This window comes from Triplophysa dalaica, chromosome 8 (assembly GCF_015846415.1).
Source record: "Triplophysa dalaica isolate WHDGS20190420 chromosome 8, ASM1584641v1, whole genome shotgun sequence".
NCBI lineage: Eukaryota > Metazoa > Chordata > Actinopteri > Cypriniformes > Nemacheilidae > Triplophysa > Triplophysa dalaica.
In genome coordinates this window covers 12,268,260-12,289,386 of record NC_079549.1, presented here as the reverse complement: position 1 = coordinate 12,289,386, position 21,127 = coordinate 12,268,260, and the positions used below count along the sequence as shown (strand labels likewise).

At 37.8% G+C, this 21,127-nt stretch overlaps 1 protein-coding gene across 17 annotated transcripts in view; it reads right to left on the bottom strand.

The window, feature by feature from the left end:
* Positions 1-74: 74 nt before the first annotated feature.
* The window catches only part of LOC130427203 (leucine-rich repeat flightless-interacting protein 1-like), a 37,879-nt gene continuing 16,826 nt past the window's right edge, over positions 75-21,127 (bottom strand). The window contains exons 2-23 of one of the 17 annotated variants that reach the window (XM_056754416.1): positions 20,040-20,126; positions 13,749-13,766; positions 13,453-13,509; positions 12,950-12,994; positions 12,641-12,691; positions 12,429-12,461; positions 11,999-12,067; positions 11,865-11,906; positions 11,665-11,724; positions 10,774-10,854; positions 10,569-10,598; positions 10,013-10,069; positions 7,705-7,782; positions 6,115-6,150; positions 5,888-6,013; positions 5,296-5,367; positions 4,704-4,874; positions 4,514-4,606; positions 4,276-4,368; positions 3,965-4,057; positions 3,531-3,654; positions 75-2,967 (exon numbers count right to left, since the gene is read on the bottom strand). In XM_056754416.1, the coding sequence (XP_056610394.1) occupies positions 467-2,967; positions 3,531-3,654; positions 3,965-4,057; positions 4,276-4,368; positions 4,514-4,606; positions 4,704-4,874; positions 5,296-5,367; positions 5,888-6,013; positions 6,115-6,150; positions 7,705-7,782; positions 10,013-10,069; positions 10,569-10,598; positions 10,774-10,854; positions 11,665-11,724; positions 11,865-11,906; positions 11,999-12,067; positions 12,429-12,461; positions 12,641-12,691; positions 12,950-12,994; positions 13,453-13,509; positions 13,749-13,766; positions 20,040-20,126 (4,017 nt within the window). In that variant the 3' untranslated portion in view covers positions 75-466. Of the gene's footprint in view, positions 2,968-3,530; positions 3,655-3,964; positions 4,058-4,275; positions 4,369-4,513; positions 4,607-4,703; positions 4,875-5,295; positions 5,368-5,887; positions 6,014-6,114; positions 6,151-7,704; positions 7,783-10,012; positions 10,070-10,568; positions 10,599-10,773; positions 10,855-11,664; positions 11,725-11,864; positions 11,907-11,998; positions 12,068-12,428; positions 12,462-12,640; positions 12,692-12,949; positions 12,995-13,316; positions 13,510-13,748; positions 13,767-20,039; positions 20,127-21,127 lie in introns of those variants that run through there. The other 16 variants (XM_056754426.1, XM_056754419.1, XM_056754421.1 and 13 more) reach the window with 16 other exon arrangements.

Genomic DNA, 21,127 nt, shown 5'->3' with positions numbered 1-21,127 from the left:
TGCAATGCAAAACGCTTTAATCAGACAGTTAACAGGTCTCCCTGCTAGACATAACTCGGACAGACAACAGGCTGGTAACTTCCAAGACAGGCAAGAAAAACTTTTATTAATTTATATTTATGAAACATCGTATAACATGCTTTTAAAAAACTTCTAATAAATATGGAATTTTACATCTATTAGTTCCACCATTCAAGCAAGTGTGAACATTTTTTAAACCAAGCATTTTGTTTGACCTATTGTAAATGAATTCAGTAATTTGATCTGAAATATTCCTGTATAAAATATGTTTCCTTAAACAGTTATAATGAAAATGACATGACTGATAAGACATTACTAAGACAACACTGATACCATGAGATTCTCAGAAGTCTTGGTAAAGTAACAGTTCCACAATACTATCAGTGGGACCTACATAAGTGCACTTTAGATGCAGAGCAAATCAAGTGTGAATTTTCATGGCATATTAAGACATTTTACAATCCTCTTTCCCCTTGCTTTTTCCTTTCTTGCTACTTTTTTTAGTTTCCTTCCTATCATCTTCTTTGTTGGTCATTGTTGTTTCTCTCTCAGCTTCCTGCTCTCGTGAGGTCTTAATTCCTGGGTTTTCATTGATAATCAAACTTTTCATCTCTTGGCCAACATCTTTTGTCTCCATCTCTGAGATCGGATCCCTGTGCCTCAATTCTTCTGATGTTTTCTGATGCTTCTCAACTGTACATTCTTGTTGTTGATGATCAGGTTTAATGTCTTTCTTGTAGACTTGAGTGTCCTCTGTTAAACATGTTTCTACCTCTGTCATTGTTTCTGGGTTTCCAATTGTATTTTCATCATCCATCTGCTTCTGTTGCTCAGAATCCTGATCTGGACTTCCCAGAGGTTCATCATCATCTTGAATATGGTCTTCATTGATGGCATCACTTTGGCATTCTTTGTTTGCTTCGTGCACTTCTTTTAACAGAGTAACATCACTACTTACTTGATCTTTACAGTGCTTTGGAGGATCGTCTGATGATGCTTCAAGATCCATTTCATCAAAATCAAAAGTTTCTCCTTCATCTTCCTCCTCAGCGTCTTCTCTGAGCTCTGGGGAACCTCTAACCAACTCCACCAAAACGCCTTCATCCTCTCCATACAGTTCTGTATCAAGCATGACCTGATCTTGGACTGAGTCCTCCTTCTCATGCTCCTCAACTTCTTTTATCAGAACATCGTCATTATCTCCAGGCAGTTGAGTATGAGGCATAACCGGATCCTGGATTGATACTTCATTCTCATGACACTCACCCTTTTCGACAAGAATACCTTTATCATATCCAGGAATCTCCACATCAAGCATAACCTGGATTGATTCTTCCTTCTCACATTTGTCTGCCAGAATATTCTCCACCTCACCAGGCAGTTGCATATCAATTGTTATCGGTCCCTGAAATGATCCTTCCTTCTTATGATCACCCTTTTCAAGCTTTGATTCTTGATCCGAGGCTCCCAGTGATTCCTGATCAGGTAGAAGCTGATCATACAGTGATCTTTCCTCTTCTTCATCTTCACCTTTTTCTAAAACAAGTTGGGATTCAGATACAGCTGTGTCTATATTACTGTCTTCATTAAAAGCTTCTCCACTATGCAGAGCTTCCTCAACTAATTCATCTTCCTGTGTTTTTACCTCTTTCTGCTCCACCTCAATACTATTGTGAGATGTTGATTGTTCCTTAACTACATTTTCACTTTCATTTTCTAACTTCTCTGTGACAGAGGAAGCTAAAGGACATTTTGGAACAGACTCATCATTATCTCCAGAGAAAGCGGTCTCTTCTGGATCAATACTTTGAAGCTTTTCCTCCTCTACTAATGCATCACTGTCCACGTGACTCTTCACTTCTGTGTCATCTCCCATCAAAGACTTCTCAATGTTGTCAGACCTGCTGACAGAGTCAAGTGTTTCCACACACCTGTCAGCAGTATCCACAATCTTATCAGATACTTCATAAGACAGCAAAGCATCGTTTTCTGAAGAAACCTCTTGGGGTGGATTTGCTGAAACGTCAGTTTGGTCTGTGAGGTTATAGATACTGACTGCTGAAGGGACACTCTTAGTAGATTCAGAATTTGATATCTCCGCTGAATCAACCACATCTGGAATAACTTGAAATCGATCTCCAGCATCATCATGTTTATCTGTGATAATTTTTTTGACACAGTCCATTTCAACCTTACTTTTATCATCGTGTGTAACATCAGCTGGGATTTCTGTTTGTATTGCTTTAGATACGTCATTCCTCAAGTGCTCCTCATGGTTTCCCTCTTGATCACTTTTTAGATTTAGGTCTGGATTATCCTCATTTAAGACCTTTTCATTCTTGCTGTCTATCTTTGCTTCGCTCTCCAGCTTGTCACTTTGTTTCTGTTTCTGTTTGCTTTTCTTCTTCTTTTTCTTCTTTTTATTTGAAACACTGGCACCTTGGGTTTGTGGAACCTTCTCTGTGTGTAAAGATTCAACATGTTTCTCTACAGGCTTGCTTTTACTATCAAGCACATCCTCAGCAGGCTGATCTTCTAGTATTGGACCAGAGACTGACTCTAGAGAAGTTTCTTTTTTGATGATCTGTTTGGCACATATGCTCTCTTGTTGATCTGTTTCCATAGGTCCATCTGTGTGAACATCCATCTCCACAGTATTACCCCCTGAATCTTCCAATACAAGCTGCTCTGCTTCGATCTCATCCGTGGATTTTGTTTCAACGATTTCATGATCACCAACAGAACTTGGAGGTTTTGATTCAGGTATGTTATCAGACTGTTGCTCTTCACTCTGGTTTACTTCATCCCTTAAGTCTCCATTCTCATTTGTATCTAAAGATTTCTCTGTAGAGCTCAGTGGGACATGTGAAGACACTTGATTCTCTTTCACATCCTTGTCCAAATTTTTTCGGTCCTGGTCTTTGCACATCTTCAACTGATGAGTGCCTGGGAGACGATTGAGGCATTGTTAAGGCCAAAAGAAATGTGTTTCTAGTTGCCAAGTAGCCAAGATATTTAGCGAAAGGTAGAGAAGAGGGAAGAAATGGGAATAAAAAGACCTCAAGCCAAAGCTCTGAAACCTACAAATCACATGTGTGAAAGATGTCCCAAAGAAAACCCAAGAGTTTGGCCAAGTCAAGCACCCAGCACAGCTTTTCTAACACCAGCTCTGGTTTTGATTGAAGAATATTGTGATTCCAAAGTAAACAAAGCCATTTGGATTATTTTTGCAGTTATTTGGTAAAAAAACTTGTCCTAGACATAATCATAATGCTATGATGTGCTAAACTGATTCAAATGACAGCAAAATGTTTAATGCATAATTTCAAGCATAATTTTTAAAAGTGGGTTTTGTGAAAACAGGGAAGCAGTGAAGTGTGTGAGACGTTGATATGACAGTTTGTAATAGAAGCAGTTTGGTTAGACTTTAGTTTGTCAAGATAAGAAAGCAGGCAGCAATGTTAAAGAAATCTTAGCATGCAATGACAGACGGTCAATAAACCGCTTACCTAGCACACTGCTCCCCTCTCGGATCTCAACAGATGATGTCTGAGAACTCTGTTCAGTCTCTCCCACGTCTTCACCCGTTTCTCCATTGGTGGCTAGATCATGTCCAAGGACAATACCATGTTTCTGAACAGAGTTAATAAAAGCAAGTACACTTAATTTAGTAACCAGTCAGGCTATATTTAGACACACAGCGAAGGGAGCATATGTTGCCTGTATTGATTTGTGGATACACTGATATTCTGTTGATATAACGTTATTCAGCAAGGTGCTAATGATTGATTAATGACATTCATTTCAAGAAGCTAAACACAGATTCGGTCTACTGAAAAGAACATATTACATGTATAATTACATTCTCTGTTCTGTTAGAAAATGTTTATGAAAATATATCTATTTTTTCAATTAGCCATTTTCACCACACAAGGATGAATACCTTCAAAATATCTTTGATCTGAACAACCTCATCTCTGAGCTCGTCTCTCTCATTCCGAATGGCATCGGAAAACTCCTTCTGCCTCTCTAATGCCTGAACAGCATCAGAGGGGATTTGGCAAAGATGAGGCAAAGCAGACAGAAGGTTGATGATGAACATCAAGATAAGAAACAAGTAAAGCATAGAAAAAGTGTAGCTGAAAGTAGAATTAAGATATAGTATAATACTATACTATAATACAAATTAAAAAGTAAAAAAGGTTTCTTAATTCTTAATCTTAAGCGCTGGTACAACACATCCTGGGATCATACCCCAATTTTTTTATTCTTCCATTCAATAGTTTCCTGAAGGTCAGAAACCTCTCTGACAAAGCCGTCTTGTTTGAGTCGTAACTGACGGATCTCCTATAGAAAGGATTGTGCGTGAAGGAGAGCAAAGATCAGAATGAAAGACGGAGGTTAAAGGCAGATGTTCAGAAAAGCAAAGCATTTAAAAAGACAAAAAGCTTCAAGAAAGAGACATTTAAATGGCAATGACAACAGTACTCACAGTTAGCAGTTCTTCACTTTGTTTTAACGTCTCTTTTAATTCATTGTACTGAAACTGCAGTATACTATGTGCATGCTTCTCTCTTTCAAAGTCCTAAAAAACAAAGAATAAATTAATTGTTTCATTGTAAATGATTTTTCAAGCAGCATCATTCACTGATGTTAAAACATGAAGACAAAAATGTACAGACCTTACTCTTGTCCTCAAGCTCACGTCGTGTTTCAGAGAGCATTTCCTCCAGTTCCATTAAAGAGTCTTTTAAAATGTCCACTTCATATATCAGATTGGTCTTCTCGTTGTCCATCTGTGCATTGGACACCATGGCCTTCCGGTACTTTCCCTCCACTTCCATTAGTGACTCCTTTAAAATGTCAGACAACACAGTAAAAATAAGCATATATTTGTAAACACACATGCATATTAAACACTGAAGCACTTTAAACACACGTTTTAACTTCCAAAACTTCATTATAGTGTTATGGACACTAAAAGTGTAACAGTGTGTTGCTAAGAATAAAACAAGTCAAAGATAAAGCAGGCGATAGATGTTTTCAGCACAGACACAGACGTACATTCAAGATGAGAGCCTAATAAAAAACAAAGGAAGACTAGAAAACAATATTCCTTCTTATTACCTGATGTTAGGTAAACTATCCACTTGCTGGTTATGAGGAAATTAAACTTTACATATTATAAACGGCTGTTTCTTTTACAGCCCAATAAAACCTAAATATAATTCTTGCTTGGCCGGCACTGATACTGTGCTTCAAACAGAGGTATACCTTGAGCTCTTTGAGGTTCTGCATGTGCTTCGCCTCCACGTCTTGAATCTGATCCTTAAGCTCGTGTATCTCCTAAATAAAAGCCATGAAGAATGAAGACGAGGAGAAAGGATGAAAGACACAGTGGTGGAAGAGCAATGCAAGAATTACAGAAGAAAGCTTAAGAAACGGCGAGAAGTCAGAACGAACGCTTAGGAATGAGCTGCTCAGTTCCTGAAGATTTTTCTCTCGGCAGTGTTTAGTTACACCCTCTTTAACACACAAACACTATCTAGTATCAGGTGTGTTTGATTAAATTCTGCTGAAGGCATCTCCAGGAACACAACTGAGCACCACAAGAATGACATGGAAAAATCAAAGTGCATTGACCTGCTTTGAATGCTGCGAAGCTGAATGATGTAAATGAGCAATATCCCAAGTATATTGTACATCAAGTATATTCATTATTATATTTGAAGTCAACACAAAACATGAAATTATATAGATTTTGTGTTTTGTCCAATGTCCACATCAATGGTGTATAATAGGATTATATCATGGGGGTTTTGTAGAAGAAAAACAGTCTACATAAATCAACTGGTTAAACAATAACCTTGATTTCCCGTATGGAAACTTCTGTGTCTGCAGTGAAAGATGTATCTCCACTTCCTCTCCGTGAAGACGTCCCGCCCAGAGAGGTGAGAGTAGTGCCAGATATCGTTGATGCTCGTGAAGAGCCCTAAAATAATAATATTATATAATATTAAAATATCAGAGTTCATTGTAGTTAACTTGTACAAACACTATTGAAAATAATCTTAAAAATGTATATCTACAAACCTTTTCCAAGTAGTCACGCTCTAACCTGTCATCAGCCTGTGAATAAAGATAATACAAAATAAACAGATTTTCCTTCAATTTTCCCAGAATTTAAAACACCACAATGCGACAAAAAAATGTTAGGCTGTTTAGAGATTTATGTCATCCACTGAAAACAAGCATTACAGTATTAGAAAAATAAATCTGTTATGGGTAGAAAACCAGATCAAGTTAGTCATTTTTAAACCTAAATGGTTTGATCTTGTTTTTGACGTCAAATACAAATTAAAGATGCAATGTGGAGATTTTAGCGGCATCTAGCGGTGAGGTTGCGAATTGCAACCAACAGCTCAGTCCACCACTCAACCCTCCCTTATGAAGCACTTCGGTGGCTGACAGGACAATGATGTCGTCACGTTTGAAATGTCGACCAGCAGTGTATGTACACTCTCGGCAAAGAAGAAGTGCTCACTAACACATTTAGACAGAATTGTGAACAATACTTTTGTGATCATAGAAAAATTCTTAAATATTTGAGTTCAGCTCATGAACATTGGGGGCAAAAACAGAAGTGCTGCTTTTATAATTTTGGTCAGTGTAGATAGAAATATTGGATTCTAAGGTAATAAAAACATAATGCCTCATTTTGCAAGTTAAAAGTCAAAAGAAGTTTAAAAAAGACATATATTATATTTTATTTCTGTCAATAGATCTCCTTTAATCCTACACATTGCACCTTGAATCATTTTAAATTATTTTTTTAAATATTTCTGGTTAAGATGAACAGAAAGTGCATTATCACGTTGTGAACAGCTGAAAACACAAATATCCAACAAAAGTCATGGCTATCAGAGGTTTTCAGTCCATGCAATGTAAAATTGTCCATTGACAACTTGTCAAATCCATTGACCAAATAGATTTCTGTAACATCTCCAGGTTCAAGACAATCAAACTGAAAAGGCATTCAAATGCAAGATGCATGAAAAAATCAAAGCAGACCCTGCTAAACTTCACAACTCAAGGCCTCAACAGTGCATCAGACATCACAGGATCCCCAGTATAAATCTCGTACCATAGACGGTCTTCCATTAACATCTGGCAGGTCTGGGATAATGATATGGTCAAGATCTCTAGAAAGACCAGTAATACTAGCTGTGCTGCTTCGCATATAACTAGCCACTGAATTGCTGCAATCCTCCTGGAAACCACCGGAGGGCGCCATATTATAATTTTTAGGAAACATAAGTTATTTTAGCTATTTAAGAAGTCTCAACCATCCAAGTTTAACAGTTGACTCTCCACATGCACCCTGAGAAGGAATGCAGACAAACACACATAACCTCTCAGTTGACACTTTTAGTATAATTCTGTACTAGTTATAAGATAAACACATTTCAATTTAATCCAGGCTACTTGCAAATACATTTTGCAGAAACTTCAACAATCCATTATACAAGGCCCAAGCACCACCTTTAAGGGTTTACTCCTGGGAAAAACATAATTATAAACAACATGCCTGTAGTTGAAAATTCATCCATCTTTGTGAGCAAACAACTCATAAAATAGAACGATACTGAATGATCAATTTAATTTGTCTTTGTAGGTGCTCACCACAGGGCTGCTGCACGCAGAATTTGCCCTGGATGAAGTCCTAGAGCTTGACCCCTTAAAACCACTGTATTCAGATGACTGGAGGAAGACACAGACACACAATAAGAAAGAAAATAAGGCAGATAGAAATACAAGGGTGTACATATGCAAGCAGTAACTGAAAGTAAAACGGAATACAAAAGGGAATGTAGATCTGCCCCATGCTGTCATTGTTCCTCTTCAAGCTTTTAAAAAAAGTACTCATAAAACTACACATATACATCTCAAACACAATATGAGATAACGTGCAGAGCATCACAAAAACATACAAAGAGCTTCTGAATACCTCTCTGAGGTGCATAAATTAAGCATCCACTTTTAGGCCCTATTTTTCACACAAGCAAACATGACCCCACTGCTTGTTAAAATACACAAAAATTTTAGATAGACAGAGTATTTGGCATAAGCCAAGTGGTCGGAATCATGGAAAGAAGAGCTATAAAACCCCTCCATTCCCTTTTATCCTGGTTTCTTGATACCATCATCAAAAGACCATGGCAAAATGTAGCTCCAGGGGTCTGGTTTTAGGTTGTGCTATCTCACTGAGAGTTTGGATAACCCTTAGGTTTCTCTGTGGGATATTTACGACTCCTATGCTTCAAAGCAGAGGTGAGAAGTCACTCTGTCTCATCTCTAACTTAACATCTGATGCTAACCAGAGAAACTTCTCTGACAAATAGGAGCTTACGCGATTAAACTGTCCTTTTCTATAAATGTATCTAAATGTCTAGGTCGTGTGTTGGCTCTCGTGCCATTTCAAATAGTTAATAGCTAATAGCTTGTAACTGTTAGATATACAAGTTGATTTAAGGTTTGTTAGGATGATTCACAGCTCAAAGCCTAGCATGTTTCCATGTGACTACTCCTCTCTTAATTCCCTATATGATGAGCTATGTTATAAAAACATAGCATGCATCATACTATGTCCATAACTCAGTTTAGGTATTAAATGCAAACTGACCATACTGTCAGAGCTATGCAAATGAGACGCCATGAGAAACAAGGAACTTTCTCTGGCCCACTTATCACTTTCATGGCATTGGCCCGCAGGCCACCTTGGGGCAGGGTAGGTATGAATTTAAAAACACAATCAACGATCCACTTCGGGGATTTAGAAGGAAAAAGAAAGAGAATGCGGAGGCCAATGCAACAGACAACCTGGCTTGAGGCTCCCCTCTGGGGAGTCCTATTAGGCCATGGAACTTCGGACCCCTAAACTTAGCTTTTCAACAGGACTGCATTCTCAAATCCTTTAAGATTTCCATCCACGCGCATACAGATATTGGTCCAGCACATAGCTAGCAAGTATCAGATTCTATATATATAGAATAGCTGCGTTAAGTTCGTGCGTCTTTGTCGAAAATGATTTTATTGGTTTTCAGACATGTTGTACCTGCCTCGTGGCCATGCCCTCTCTCGCTCTATCTCACTCTCACTCTCTGCGCTTCCTAGCGCATTTGTGTTTCATGTTTACGTATTATGTGTTTTCTCAGTATATGCCTAATTGTTTGTAGACTTGATTCTATAAATAACTATGTATTCCCTGGTTCATTGGCTTTTTCTCATAGGATTTGTTCAGTTAAACTGTGTTTCGATCTATCCCACCTCTGCTCTAAATTCTGTTTGATAAAAGTCACGTTACTTATGGTCATGAGATAACGTTAAAAGCGTATAAAATCATTGATGCATTTGCTGGACGAATATATACAGGGATCTTCATCACTATACTTCTTATCAGAAACGGTAAATTTGTACTGTTCCTTTGAACTAAACTAATTCCTTGAGTTATTTAAAACGTCAATTTCAGTCATTTCATGGATGTGTTTTTGATAGATCTGGTGGAGAATCATATTTGGTCAGTTAAACTCATCCTTATTTTAACATACAGCTAAAACCGCTACAACAATCATATATATTTTAATTTATTGGTTTCATAAACAGCAAATTACTGTACTATATATGCAGGCACGTCATTCCACTACATTCTTCATGCTCTTCCTGTAGCGCAACTGTTAGAGCATGACACTAGAAACACCAAAGTCAAGGGTTTGTTTCTGATACATGAAAAATTGCAGTGCACTTTGATAAAACTTTCTGTCAAATTCATAAAATGCAACTGATTTTACAATTGGGGAGTACTATAGAAATTAAAAGGAGCTCAAAATGGTTAGTAGTAGTTAGGGATCTTAAGACACACCCAAACATGGTATGCGTTCTGTAAATTTCATGCATAGTTAGAGTTTTGCACTATCATAGTGTAGTTTCTTACAGCACGAACACTGGAGCGTCGAGAGCCGCTGTAGAGACTGTCCTCGTAAACAGGGCCCTGATAGTCAAAAGAAAAAAGACACGCACTCAGAGCTCTGACCCGTGACCGCTGTAAGAGTGAACATGCATGCTCTCTCTGAAGTCTCAGTTCTCCTTTTTGAGTGCACACAGCATCAGTCTACATCTGTCTTTCATCACCCAGTCAGACTTGCGTTTAATAAAATGAACTATCTTTACATTGCATTGTTTGTTTGAGCGGTTACTGTGTCACAACCTGGCCTGCGGGAGGTGTCACGGAAACACGCTGCAAAAATGTTTAAAGAAATGACACACTTCCCTTTTAGAGATAACAGTTAAAGCCAAACACAAGCAGTTAGCTCAGTATTCAGGTATTTGTGGTATATGTGGGTTTAAGCTCGAATAACCCTAAATGACCTGCTGTGGGTGAGAGAGAAGGACGGGTGATGTATTAAGAATGAAAGTATCTGTGTATGCAGGATGACATATTATACAGGAAGTGTTGAGTAGCAGAGGGTAATGTGGGGAGCAGCACAAACCCTGTGCTTCCTGCTGTGCAGAAGAGATAGCTAAACAACATAAACATAAGAATAAACATAAGACTCCCATAATCCAAGAAGAAATGGTGTCAAGAATGACATCATGAACAAATTAAGTTAAAATGCCTTGATTTTCCTTCTTAAAATGTGTTATCAATGAAAAGGAATAGAGAGGGATGGAAGGTCTGAGAAATGAGTGACAGACCTTGTAGCCATTGTAGGAGAGGCCTTGATGTTTAGAAGAATAACTACTGCTGCTGTATTGTTCAGGAGAATAGTAGGTGCTCTAAAACCATGGGAAAGAATGAGGAAGTGAATAGTTAACTTATGAAGATAAGAGCTGTGAGAGATAAATGTTGAGAAGTTGAAGCTGATGACCTGTTTTACAAAAGCCGAAATGCAAGGAAAACTCAAGTCAGACAGTCAATAACATTTTTCTTGGGTTCATGCCTAATACGGTTGATCATTTTCCTGGGTAAGTAATTCACACTGTACTCTAGACAACATACATTTGGGGTTAGCCTGAAAAGCCATTCATTTTGCTAACATCAGCTAGCAGCACAGATCCCATAAAAATGATAGTTCACCTAAAAATGATAATTCATTTACTCACCTTCGAGTTGTTCCAAATGTGTATACATTTCTTTTTTCTGATGAACACAGAGAAAGATATTTGAAATAATGCTTATAACCAAACAGATCTCAACCCTCATTGACTCCCATAGTAGGAACAATATTTTTGAAAAGAAGACAGTTTGAAGAATGTTGGGCAGCAAACAGTTCTGGGGCACTTTTGGCTACCATTGTTTTTTTCCTACTATGGGAGTCAATGGGGGTTGAGATCTGTTTGGTGATTCTGATTCTTCCAAATATCTATCTCCATGTTCATCAGAAAAAATAATTGTATACACATTTGGAACAACTCGACGGAGTGTAAACAATGCCAGAATTTTTGGGTGAACTATCCTTTAAGACCAGTAATATGTCCTTTTATCAAGCAAATCACAAATCCACCATGCTTTCTCAAAGACTGTGGCAACCTTCCACATGTTTTCTGTATTTTAATGTTAATCACGGACGAGGAAGGAGAACCCACCGACTGCAGATCACGCCTAGAGGAAAGAGACCTTTTGCTCTCATCACTGAGTCTGGAGCTCTGTGCACAAATACACAGTAGAGTTCCATAACACCGATCTGAACACCAGGTAGTCAAACATACTGTTTAACAGTTATATGACAAAGCAGTTAATGCTCAAAACCTGCCATCACACACACACATAAACACTAGTCACTAACCCGACTAGATAATGTGCTGAGATCATCATCATAGCCATTGCTCTGTGGAAAACACAACAAACAATTGATATTGCATCTCCTCCTTATAACCACACAGATATGACAGGCATATAGTATCTCGTCATAAAACATACAGTCTTGGAAGAATGCTTCTTCTTTTTCTTGGACTTCTTATGTGAATGAGAGGATGGGATCTGTGGAAGCTGGACAGGATGGTGGGAAAGGGAATTACGATTAAAACCACATGATTTAATGATCGGTACTTAAGGTTGAACATTGTGACATTATCAAGCATTATAGACTTCAGCAGCACAACAGACGTTTTACTGATATTTGTTTAGAAATTCAGAGGAAAAACACACCACCTCATATGTATTGTTACATTTCAAACATTTCAAAGCAGCATTAGATCATACACGTAGCTGCAACACAACACACTGAAAAAATAAAAAGCAGAAGTCTTGTAAACTCAGTTAGTTACTTTAACAGGAACCTGAAAGTATTAACACAACATGCCTTCGTGGCTGAAGCAACCCTGAGAATTTCCCACCCTGAGAATCTTACCCCGCCATAACCACCTGACGCATCCAAGTCCGACTGCATAAAATAAAATCATGTCAGCTTCATCAGATCATTGTGGACCATTTTATGAACAGACACCATGGCGACTACACACATACACCCAATATCTGAGCAACAGTGACCAGCTCCATTACTAAACTGCTCCATTATACCATCAAACCTTAAAGGATTCAAGAGGCTATTCTGATACTGACCCGAATATTGCTCCTGCTCCCCACTGATATCCGTTCTTCATCATCTGAGACCTAGGTGGATGGAAAAAGGGGTAAAATTAGAAGGAGCCCACAGTTAGCATGAGTTTGAAACGTGAAACCCCCTCCGTGTTTATGTAGTGATGTCTATTGTGTATTGATAACATTGGCAATATTTTTGGGCACCCACAACCGACATTATGGTCACGTTCGCTAGTCTTTCTTTTTGACATCAGCGCAGGGTAAACACAGAGAAAAGCATCTATTAAGCCTGAAATAAGGATTGAGAAGGACAGATAGTGAGATACAAACCGAAGCATGTCTCCGTGACAGGCGTGTATACCGTTCACTGTCCTCCTACAGGAGAGGGAGAGAAAAAGAAGAGAGAAGAAAAGAGTAGAGAAGGAGAAGGTCCAGTATTGAATGCGAAGCAGCATGCAAAACAGAACAGTTGCAAAAAACAGCATTATCTATAGACAGGCCAAAATCTCTGACAATTCATATCTATAAAAAATATACAGTACACATTATTATCCATGCTTAACATTTACTAAATTAAGCAATACAAAAATATCTACAATGCCAGCAAACTTAAATGAACTCAACAGATTATTTCATTGATCCTGCAAATTATGTTTGTAAAATACTGATGTATTGTATACTGGGGTGAAATACTGACATTGTTTTGTTTCAAAACATGCATCCCTGTGCTCATATCAAGCATTGGGTTTGATGAGTAACTAATGGACACAAGCATCCTGCACTCCAATGTACTGTGGCCCTATCATGCATAATCTCAACTGAATCCAATGTACCATCCACTGCTCAATGTCCCCCCATTTGTTGTCCAGGTTATCCAGTCCAGAATATTTCTGAAAAGCAGCAGAAACCAGCAGAGAAACAGCGGAGAAGAAAGGTTCGGGAATCAAGAATGTGAGGAAATAATAGTAGAACATAATATAATGGAAAGTATATAGCTCAATGATCTAATGCTATTTCTTTTGGAAAGTTAACATCATTAAAAACAAAATATGCAATAGTGGAGAAAAAATAAATCAAAACATGCGGGTAGTTTACTAGCAGCAGCAAACACAGAGGAAAGGTGTCCTACCTTCTGCACCTGATAAATCTACATCACAGGAAGCCAGCAAGAGAGGATCAGACAGACGTAAAGACCACCAAACATACAGACAAGAAAGAGAGAGAAAGAGAGAGAGATAGGGTATGGATTATTTCCATAGCAGAGCACAAACCACGAGGAGGATTTTGGAGTTATAAAGGACAGGGAAAGTTTGAGCATCCAAGTGTGCCAGCATCACGTTACCTTGCCTGGGAAGTAGACAAGGCTTAAATATTTTGCAAACATCTCTGTAGCTCCCAGAAGGAATACTATAATCTGAATTATGTCATGCAGTTGCACGTGTTCAGATGTCTACATGCGCATGGGAATATGTCGAGTGGTCATGTGGCCGGGTCTATGGTAACAGGATTCTTTCCATTGATGTTTTAGGTTTCATTCACTCACACCATCTGCAATTACTAATACAGTAGTAGTGCACTTGCAGTAGTTTGCATATGGCCATACAACATATTGCCCTACTTTTGCCAAAGCTGAAGATTTAAAATGTCTAAAGTGTTTCTTATGCAGTTATTAGGGAATGTTTGAGATGTAAAACATTTTTACAATGTAGCACAGAGCACAGTAGCATTTTTACACAGTTCCTAAAAGATCTTAAAATCTCACTTTACTGGTTTTCCCATTGTTGTAAATTTCCTGTAATAATTCATGAAACGAAATCTCTTCCTGCAAGCTCTCTTAAAAATGTCTCTCACTGTACTGTCCTTTTGCTCTGTCCTCTCCACCTTCCCATTCCTCCCAAATATTTACACATGATGCCCATCCACAACTGATTCAAGCTCTCTCAAGATGCCAATGATGACTAACCGACACTCTGTACCACACAATTCTACGTATGAACTTTTTGTGGGCCTCCACCATCTTAATATGTTCCAAAGCACATTCACAATCTTACACAGATTATGCTAAATAACCTAATAATGTATAGCATAACCAAAATGATAATGTTTCATCAAGGGAAATGTCTCACAGATCAATACCCATGTTTCAGTTTGGACGAAACACATAATCAATGTGTGCACACCTTTGTTTGTTTTGACACAAAAATAGAGGGAAAAAAACTGTCAAAACATATGTAAACAAGGTTTGCATGCTTTTCACTAGAGTGACCTATCTTGATGGTTGTTTGATAAGATTGTTATGCATGCAAGCTCATTCATTTTTCTTTAGTCTATACAGCCTCCCAGAACTAGTCTTAGAAAGCAGAGGTGAAAAGTACTTTTACCCAAGTACATTTTCAAGAATTCGTACACTATCAGGGTGTTTTTACTTTGTCACTACTACCTTTGAAAGCATATATCATTCTTTTACCTAGTTCTTTTCATAAACTAAATGTTTGGGCTTTTTAACTTTTAATACTCAACAAAACCAACTTAATAATCATCAATGATCTTTGAAGATGAGATAATGTTACATAAAGTCAGCTAAACGATAAAACCATATTCAGATATTCTTATGTTGGTTCAACTAGTATAACAGGGAAATTATTCACACAAAAAGCCTGTATTGTACATTTCTCAATACGCATCCAGTAAATATGTGCTCACCTTCCTCAGCAGAGGGGTTCGGGGACGCCCACCGAGCGCCTCCCTTGCCCCTCTACTCGAAAGCCGTCTAAAAGCCGTCCTGACAGTCTCACTGCATATCCATCTACCTCAGGTCTGAGGAGTACAAGCGCTTTTGAAATCCAAACCAGTTAGACAGCGTGTGATTCATCTTCATGAAGTCAAGCTTTGGTGAGATTCAGACCAATTCCACAAGTGACTGGAAGCTACACTTCAACCATTCATAAAACATATGTGAAATATCCATATCAAACCCCTTAAGTCTATATTACATCACGACAGGGTCAGTCCTGACTCCGCATCCAGTAAGTGACTGGGAACTAGCTGTGGGTTGGAAAGAAATCTAATAATCCTCTTTGAGACTTGAAGGTTTTAAAGCCACAAAACGCACACACACACCCTCAACATTCCCCCACACCACCTGATCAGACTGGACTTAACTCTGGATGTTAGTTAATCCCTCAAGTGTGACCCGGGCATATGTGAAGGCTCAGTGTTTATCTTCATTATGTAAGCTTTGTTGCGTCTGTCTCAGGTATCGAGATGGGGGTTTCTAGATTTCCACCACTGAACAATCCAAGTAAATGAAGATACAATGCTGCAATCTCTTAATACCCAACCAAGACCTTACTTGAAACCCAGCTCTTATTTAAAAGCAACGTTCGCCGCCACATCCGGTGTGGACAAAATGTAAAATTATAATGTGTTCTAATGCATTCTCTTGTCTCATCGTGCCACGCCACATCTGGTGTAGACACGGTGTTAACACATATTAAAGTGATAGTTCACCCAGAAATTAAAATTCTGTCATCATTTACTCACCCTTTTATCATTTCAAACCTACATGACTTTTTCTTCCACAGAACACAAAAGAAGATATTTTGAAGAATGTCGTTAACTGGCCTCATTCACTTGCATTGGTTTTTTGTCCATACAATAGAAATGAATTGGGGCCAGGACTGTTCGGTTACCAACTTCAAATTTTCTTCTTTTGTGTTTTGCCGAAGAATGAAAGTCAGAAACATTTGAAAAGACAGATGATTAATGATGACAGAATTTAATTTTTTTATAACTTTAAATAAAAAAAATGAAAATGTGTCTGACCATTTATCTGAGGTTACATTTCTGATCCAATGTGGAAATTCAAACGTGCTCTCGGAGGTCTTGACCTGGGCTTTTATTAACTGACCCTGATCCCCATTACAAAGCCAAAACATGTCCTTCAGACCCCAGTGCCCACAGATGTTGATTAAACAAATTGAACATAATGGCCTGGCAATGTTACACAGTAGCAGTAAACAAGGCTTCTAGGAATATTATAAAGAATTTATGTAACTTTCGTAGTTGAAAAAGCCAAGCAGCTTAACATGTTGAGTCTTGAGTCTGACAGAGGAAACCCCCCCCCCCCCCCCCAATTTTTTTTTTATGGGAACCAGTTCTGCACGCTGTTCCAGCAAAACTGTGACGCAGGTTGTTTACTTCTGAGATGCATCACTGCTTAACCTTTGACTCATGAGAGTTAGTGTGGTAATTATCACACCAGTAAAAAGCTAAAAAACATACTGGGCTTAAGCAGGTGAAAGCTTGGGAAGGGCTTTTTTCCATGAGCTAAAGCTCCTCAGACCTAAGACTTACAGGATAAGTGATGTCTTACACCTCAGCACAAAACAATATGAATTAGCGCAAATATTTTCTTAAGCTGTTTTAAGTGGCTTTGTGAGGTTCTCTTATTTTGTTTTGTTCATTTTAAACGCATTTAGACTATTTACACAACAATTAGGTCCGGTCTTTTAATTTGATTGGACAGAAGATTTAAAAAGAAGTAGTTTTCAGGAATAATGAAGGACCAGAATAAGGGTCCTCGACTAGAGATTTTTTTGGTCGATTAATATTTGCTCATTTATGCCATAAGTCGACTATGTTTATGATATTAATTTAAATATTTCAATATACATTGGAAATGGGGACATTAGATGATGGTTAAAGCTTCATGAATGAAAAATACATTTATGTAACATTGGCAACATTGTTCTAAATTACAGAGCTATTCAAAATAGGGATGCACTGATATGTACATTTTTGCCGATAACTGAAACCGATAATTATTTAAGACTGAAGCCGATAATCAATATATTGGCCAATATATAGTATCTAAATATTAATATTACATTTTCGGAGACCAAAACAAAAGAAAAACAAGGTTACCATTAGGTCTCTTTTTTCTGAATATCATGTACCAAGCCTAATTTACACTATTTAAAGATTCTTTAACTATTAAACTTTTCTGGTATGTTTATTTACTAAACTAAATATCGTTTTTCCAGAGCAACCCAGAAAAGTGTTCTTAATAGCCACATGTCTAACTGGTGTCCAGAGAGAAAGCATTCAGACACCAATCTGCTTTTTTTAGCTTTTGTTCCTATAATTTACACATTTATAAATATCTACACACTGTACCTACATTAAAAATGTTTTGCTAATAACAGTAAGTGAATGATCATGACAGAAAGACAGCACTGTATTGGATTTGAACTGCGAGCAGCGTACAGCTGAAGTGGTTTAACCAGAGAACTTGATTCATCATTTATCGGCCATAATTTATCAGCCTTAATCTAATTATCCATTTAATAAATGACCATTTATCGGCCGATACCGATATGGCCAATAATTTATCATGCAATCCTAATACAAACCATAATAATGAGCCTTTTACAAATAAGTTAAGTGCTAAAGTCCACGCATAATGCAATCCGTTGTGACACTGCCACAAGTTATGATTAAACGTCTGAATATAATATTTCTCTACTGAACTAGTGAAAAATAAAAATAGAAGACGGAGTAAATATCAATTTTAGGCCAATGAACCAAAATGAACATATTAACAAACAAAAAATAAAAAGGCCTAACGAAACCACTTCCTAAAAGAATTAAGCCACTTTTTTATTTGGAACATCACAGGAACCCAAGTTTGTCCGCACCGCTGAAAAACGGAGCTCTGTGTCCCACACACAATGAAGCCGATGCGTCTGCTGTTAGAAGCACACAGACGGCGGAGAGAATCAGCGCATGTTCTCAACAGATCTGGCAAACGTACGATTGCATATTCCTCATTTTTAGCCACTATATTAGTCTTACGCCCTTGGACAAATACATTGTTCAAATACATAACATGCTCATAATAGCATTCCTTTTGGCAAGTTAACAGTAGTGTTAGAGTGAAAGACTAAGTGGTGGTTTGTATACACTTTTTAAATGATATGCAGACAATCAAGTAATAAACTTTGTTCGAATAAGTGTCTTGTTGAATAACAAATAATCGACTGAAAGGGGGCAGCCCTAACCAGAATCTCTTCACATCAGAAACCAATGAAACAATACAATGACAAATTTATCAGTACAGGTGTAGGTAATAGACCAGGGTATATACAGGATTCATGGAGCTAAATTTAGCCTAAATTTAGACCTTTTTTAAGACTCTTTCATACATTTTTAAGGGGTCAAATGACAGGGCGAAAACTAATATTATCGTTTGTTTTAGATGTAATTTAATGTGTACACGATGTAAGGTTAAAAACGCTCTATGTTGCCACATACCGTGCATGTTTGTATCTCTTCTTTGCCACGCCTCTCTGAAACGCGCTGATTTTTTACAAAGCTGATTTTTTTTTCAATTTGTTTTTGCCTTTATTTGCACAGATTAGTGATAAGAGAGGACAGGAAGTGAAGTGGGAGAGAGAAGGGGTGGGTTCGGGAAAGGACCACGAGACGGGAATCGAACTTGAGTCGCCCGATGCGCAACCGCGCCGCATGTCCGAGCACTGCCCAGTAGGCTTTCGGCTTCGACAAGCTCATTTAAGCAATTTTACGTGTCTAATACATGCATGGGCAACTAATAACACACCAAAGACACAGAAAAACACGTATTCGCACCCTATGACCCCTTTAAGACCTCTTTGCCACTTTTTAACCGGTTACATTGGCGACACTTACATTTATATACTGATTGTAAGATAGCATAACTAAACATTCTTAGTTTGTGATGATTCATTATTAATGCAGCATAATGCAGAAGAGTGGGAACGAAGCACAAGTGAATTAATTGAGTGATTAACCCAATGCAAGGTTTATTAGAGAGAGAAATCAGCCTTGTGGCTAGCACTTAGCATTTGGGACCGGACAGTGTTGATCCCAAATCGAGGCTCTACTAATTGCGTTCCGACACAGTGCGCTTCGCCTCATGGTTATTCCCAGAGACGGCCCTCAGGCATGGTTCAAAATCCTTATCCTTCAACCATTTGCATGGAAACTTGAATTTCCTCATTCGTCAACGATTTTGTTCAACAACCAGGTGTAAATGCACCTCCCACTATTCACCTACGCAATGGTTAAATTCAGGCAAACTTTAGCATATGACCTCTTTTGACAAATATAAAAAGATAACACACAATATAAAACTTTGGAAAATGGCATTTAAGACTTTTTAGTACTTTTTAAGGGCCTTAAGTTTCTCTAAATTGATTTATCACCTTTCAATACTTGTTAAGACCAAGCGGACACCCTGTTGACACACACACACACTTAAAACCACTGTATCACATCAATATATTACGCAAGACCAATCGTTGTTTTGAAGTGAAAACATTTATCAACATTTATCAATTATTTTAACTTTATCAAACATTTATGTGTGTTTCTTCACCTCTTTCTGTTGTCTCTCAAGTTCTTTCATTCTGATCTCACGAGCTTCTGCACGGGCCGCCCTCTTAGCTGCTAGACGGGCTTCAGCCTGCAGGTGGAGGTAAAGAGAAACAAAGACATTAAATTATATCAAAGAAACCATGAGCAATTTCAAAGGCATTTTTAAAAGCTAATTTATCAAATAAATAAATGAAGAAGTATAAATCTGAAACCATTTTTATACTTTTTTGTTAGATTTTTTTTTTTGGCCAGCAAAATCTTTCTAGAAAAATGTATTTTATAAACTTTGGATAAAATTATCATATTTTCTAGAATGTAAATTCAACAATGAATGAACACAGGAAAATGTCATTAAAATGTATGTGAACACCCGTCATAACATTGATGTTTTGTAACAGTACACTTCTCGGCCTGCACATGCTACAAGTTTATTTGTGTTTACATGAGTGTGTATTTGTGTGTTCACTGTATGTGTCACATCAGTCCATCACATTACAAAAGTCCTTTTAAGGAAAAGAGTCCCTCTAAGGCATGAGGAGAAGAGAGGGGGCAGAGCAAGCACACTTCCTTCCTGTATATGACGGCAACAAAATGTGGTGACGACCCAAAAAAACTCAACCCAAGTATTTCCTCAAAGAGACCCTCCCAAAGTGACGACAGTACATTAACTCCACCCATCTCTCTTACTCCCAAGAATAAAGCCATGAATTCAGAGGAATTTGATCCTAAACAGCCTAACTGGAATTCATAAATGTTTTACGAGGTGGCTAATTCGTGTGAAATGTACGATCTGAATCGCATGATTTAATAATGTTACCTTTATACTAGTACACTTATTTGAAAGCTTACCATTTCAGTTCAGTTTATCATTGTTAATTAAAATAGAGTAATAAATAACAATACTCAGTTAAAACACAGAATAAAAGCCTTCAGTCCTAATGAAACGGAAACTAAAGAAAACTGTATTTAAATGAAGCCATTCAGCATTTAGCCTTTAGCTATCGAAAAGGGGGCCTATTCATTCAAACCCACATATGGATTTCTGTGTTTGTTAGCTAATGGAAAAGTCTATAATAACTTGTTCCCGAG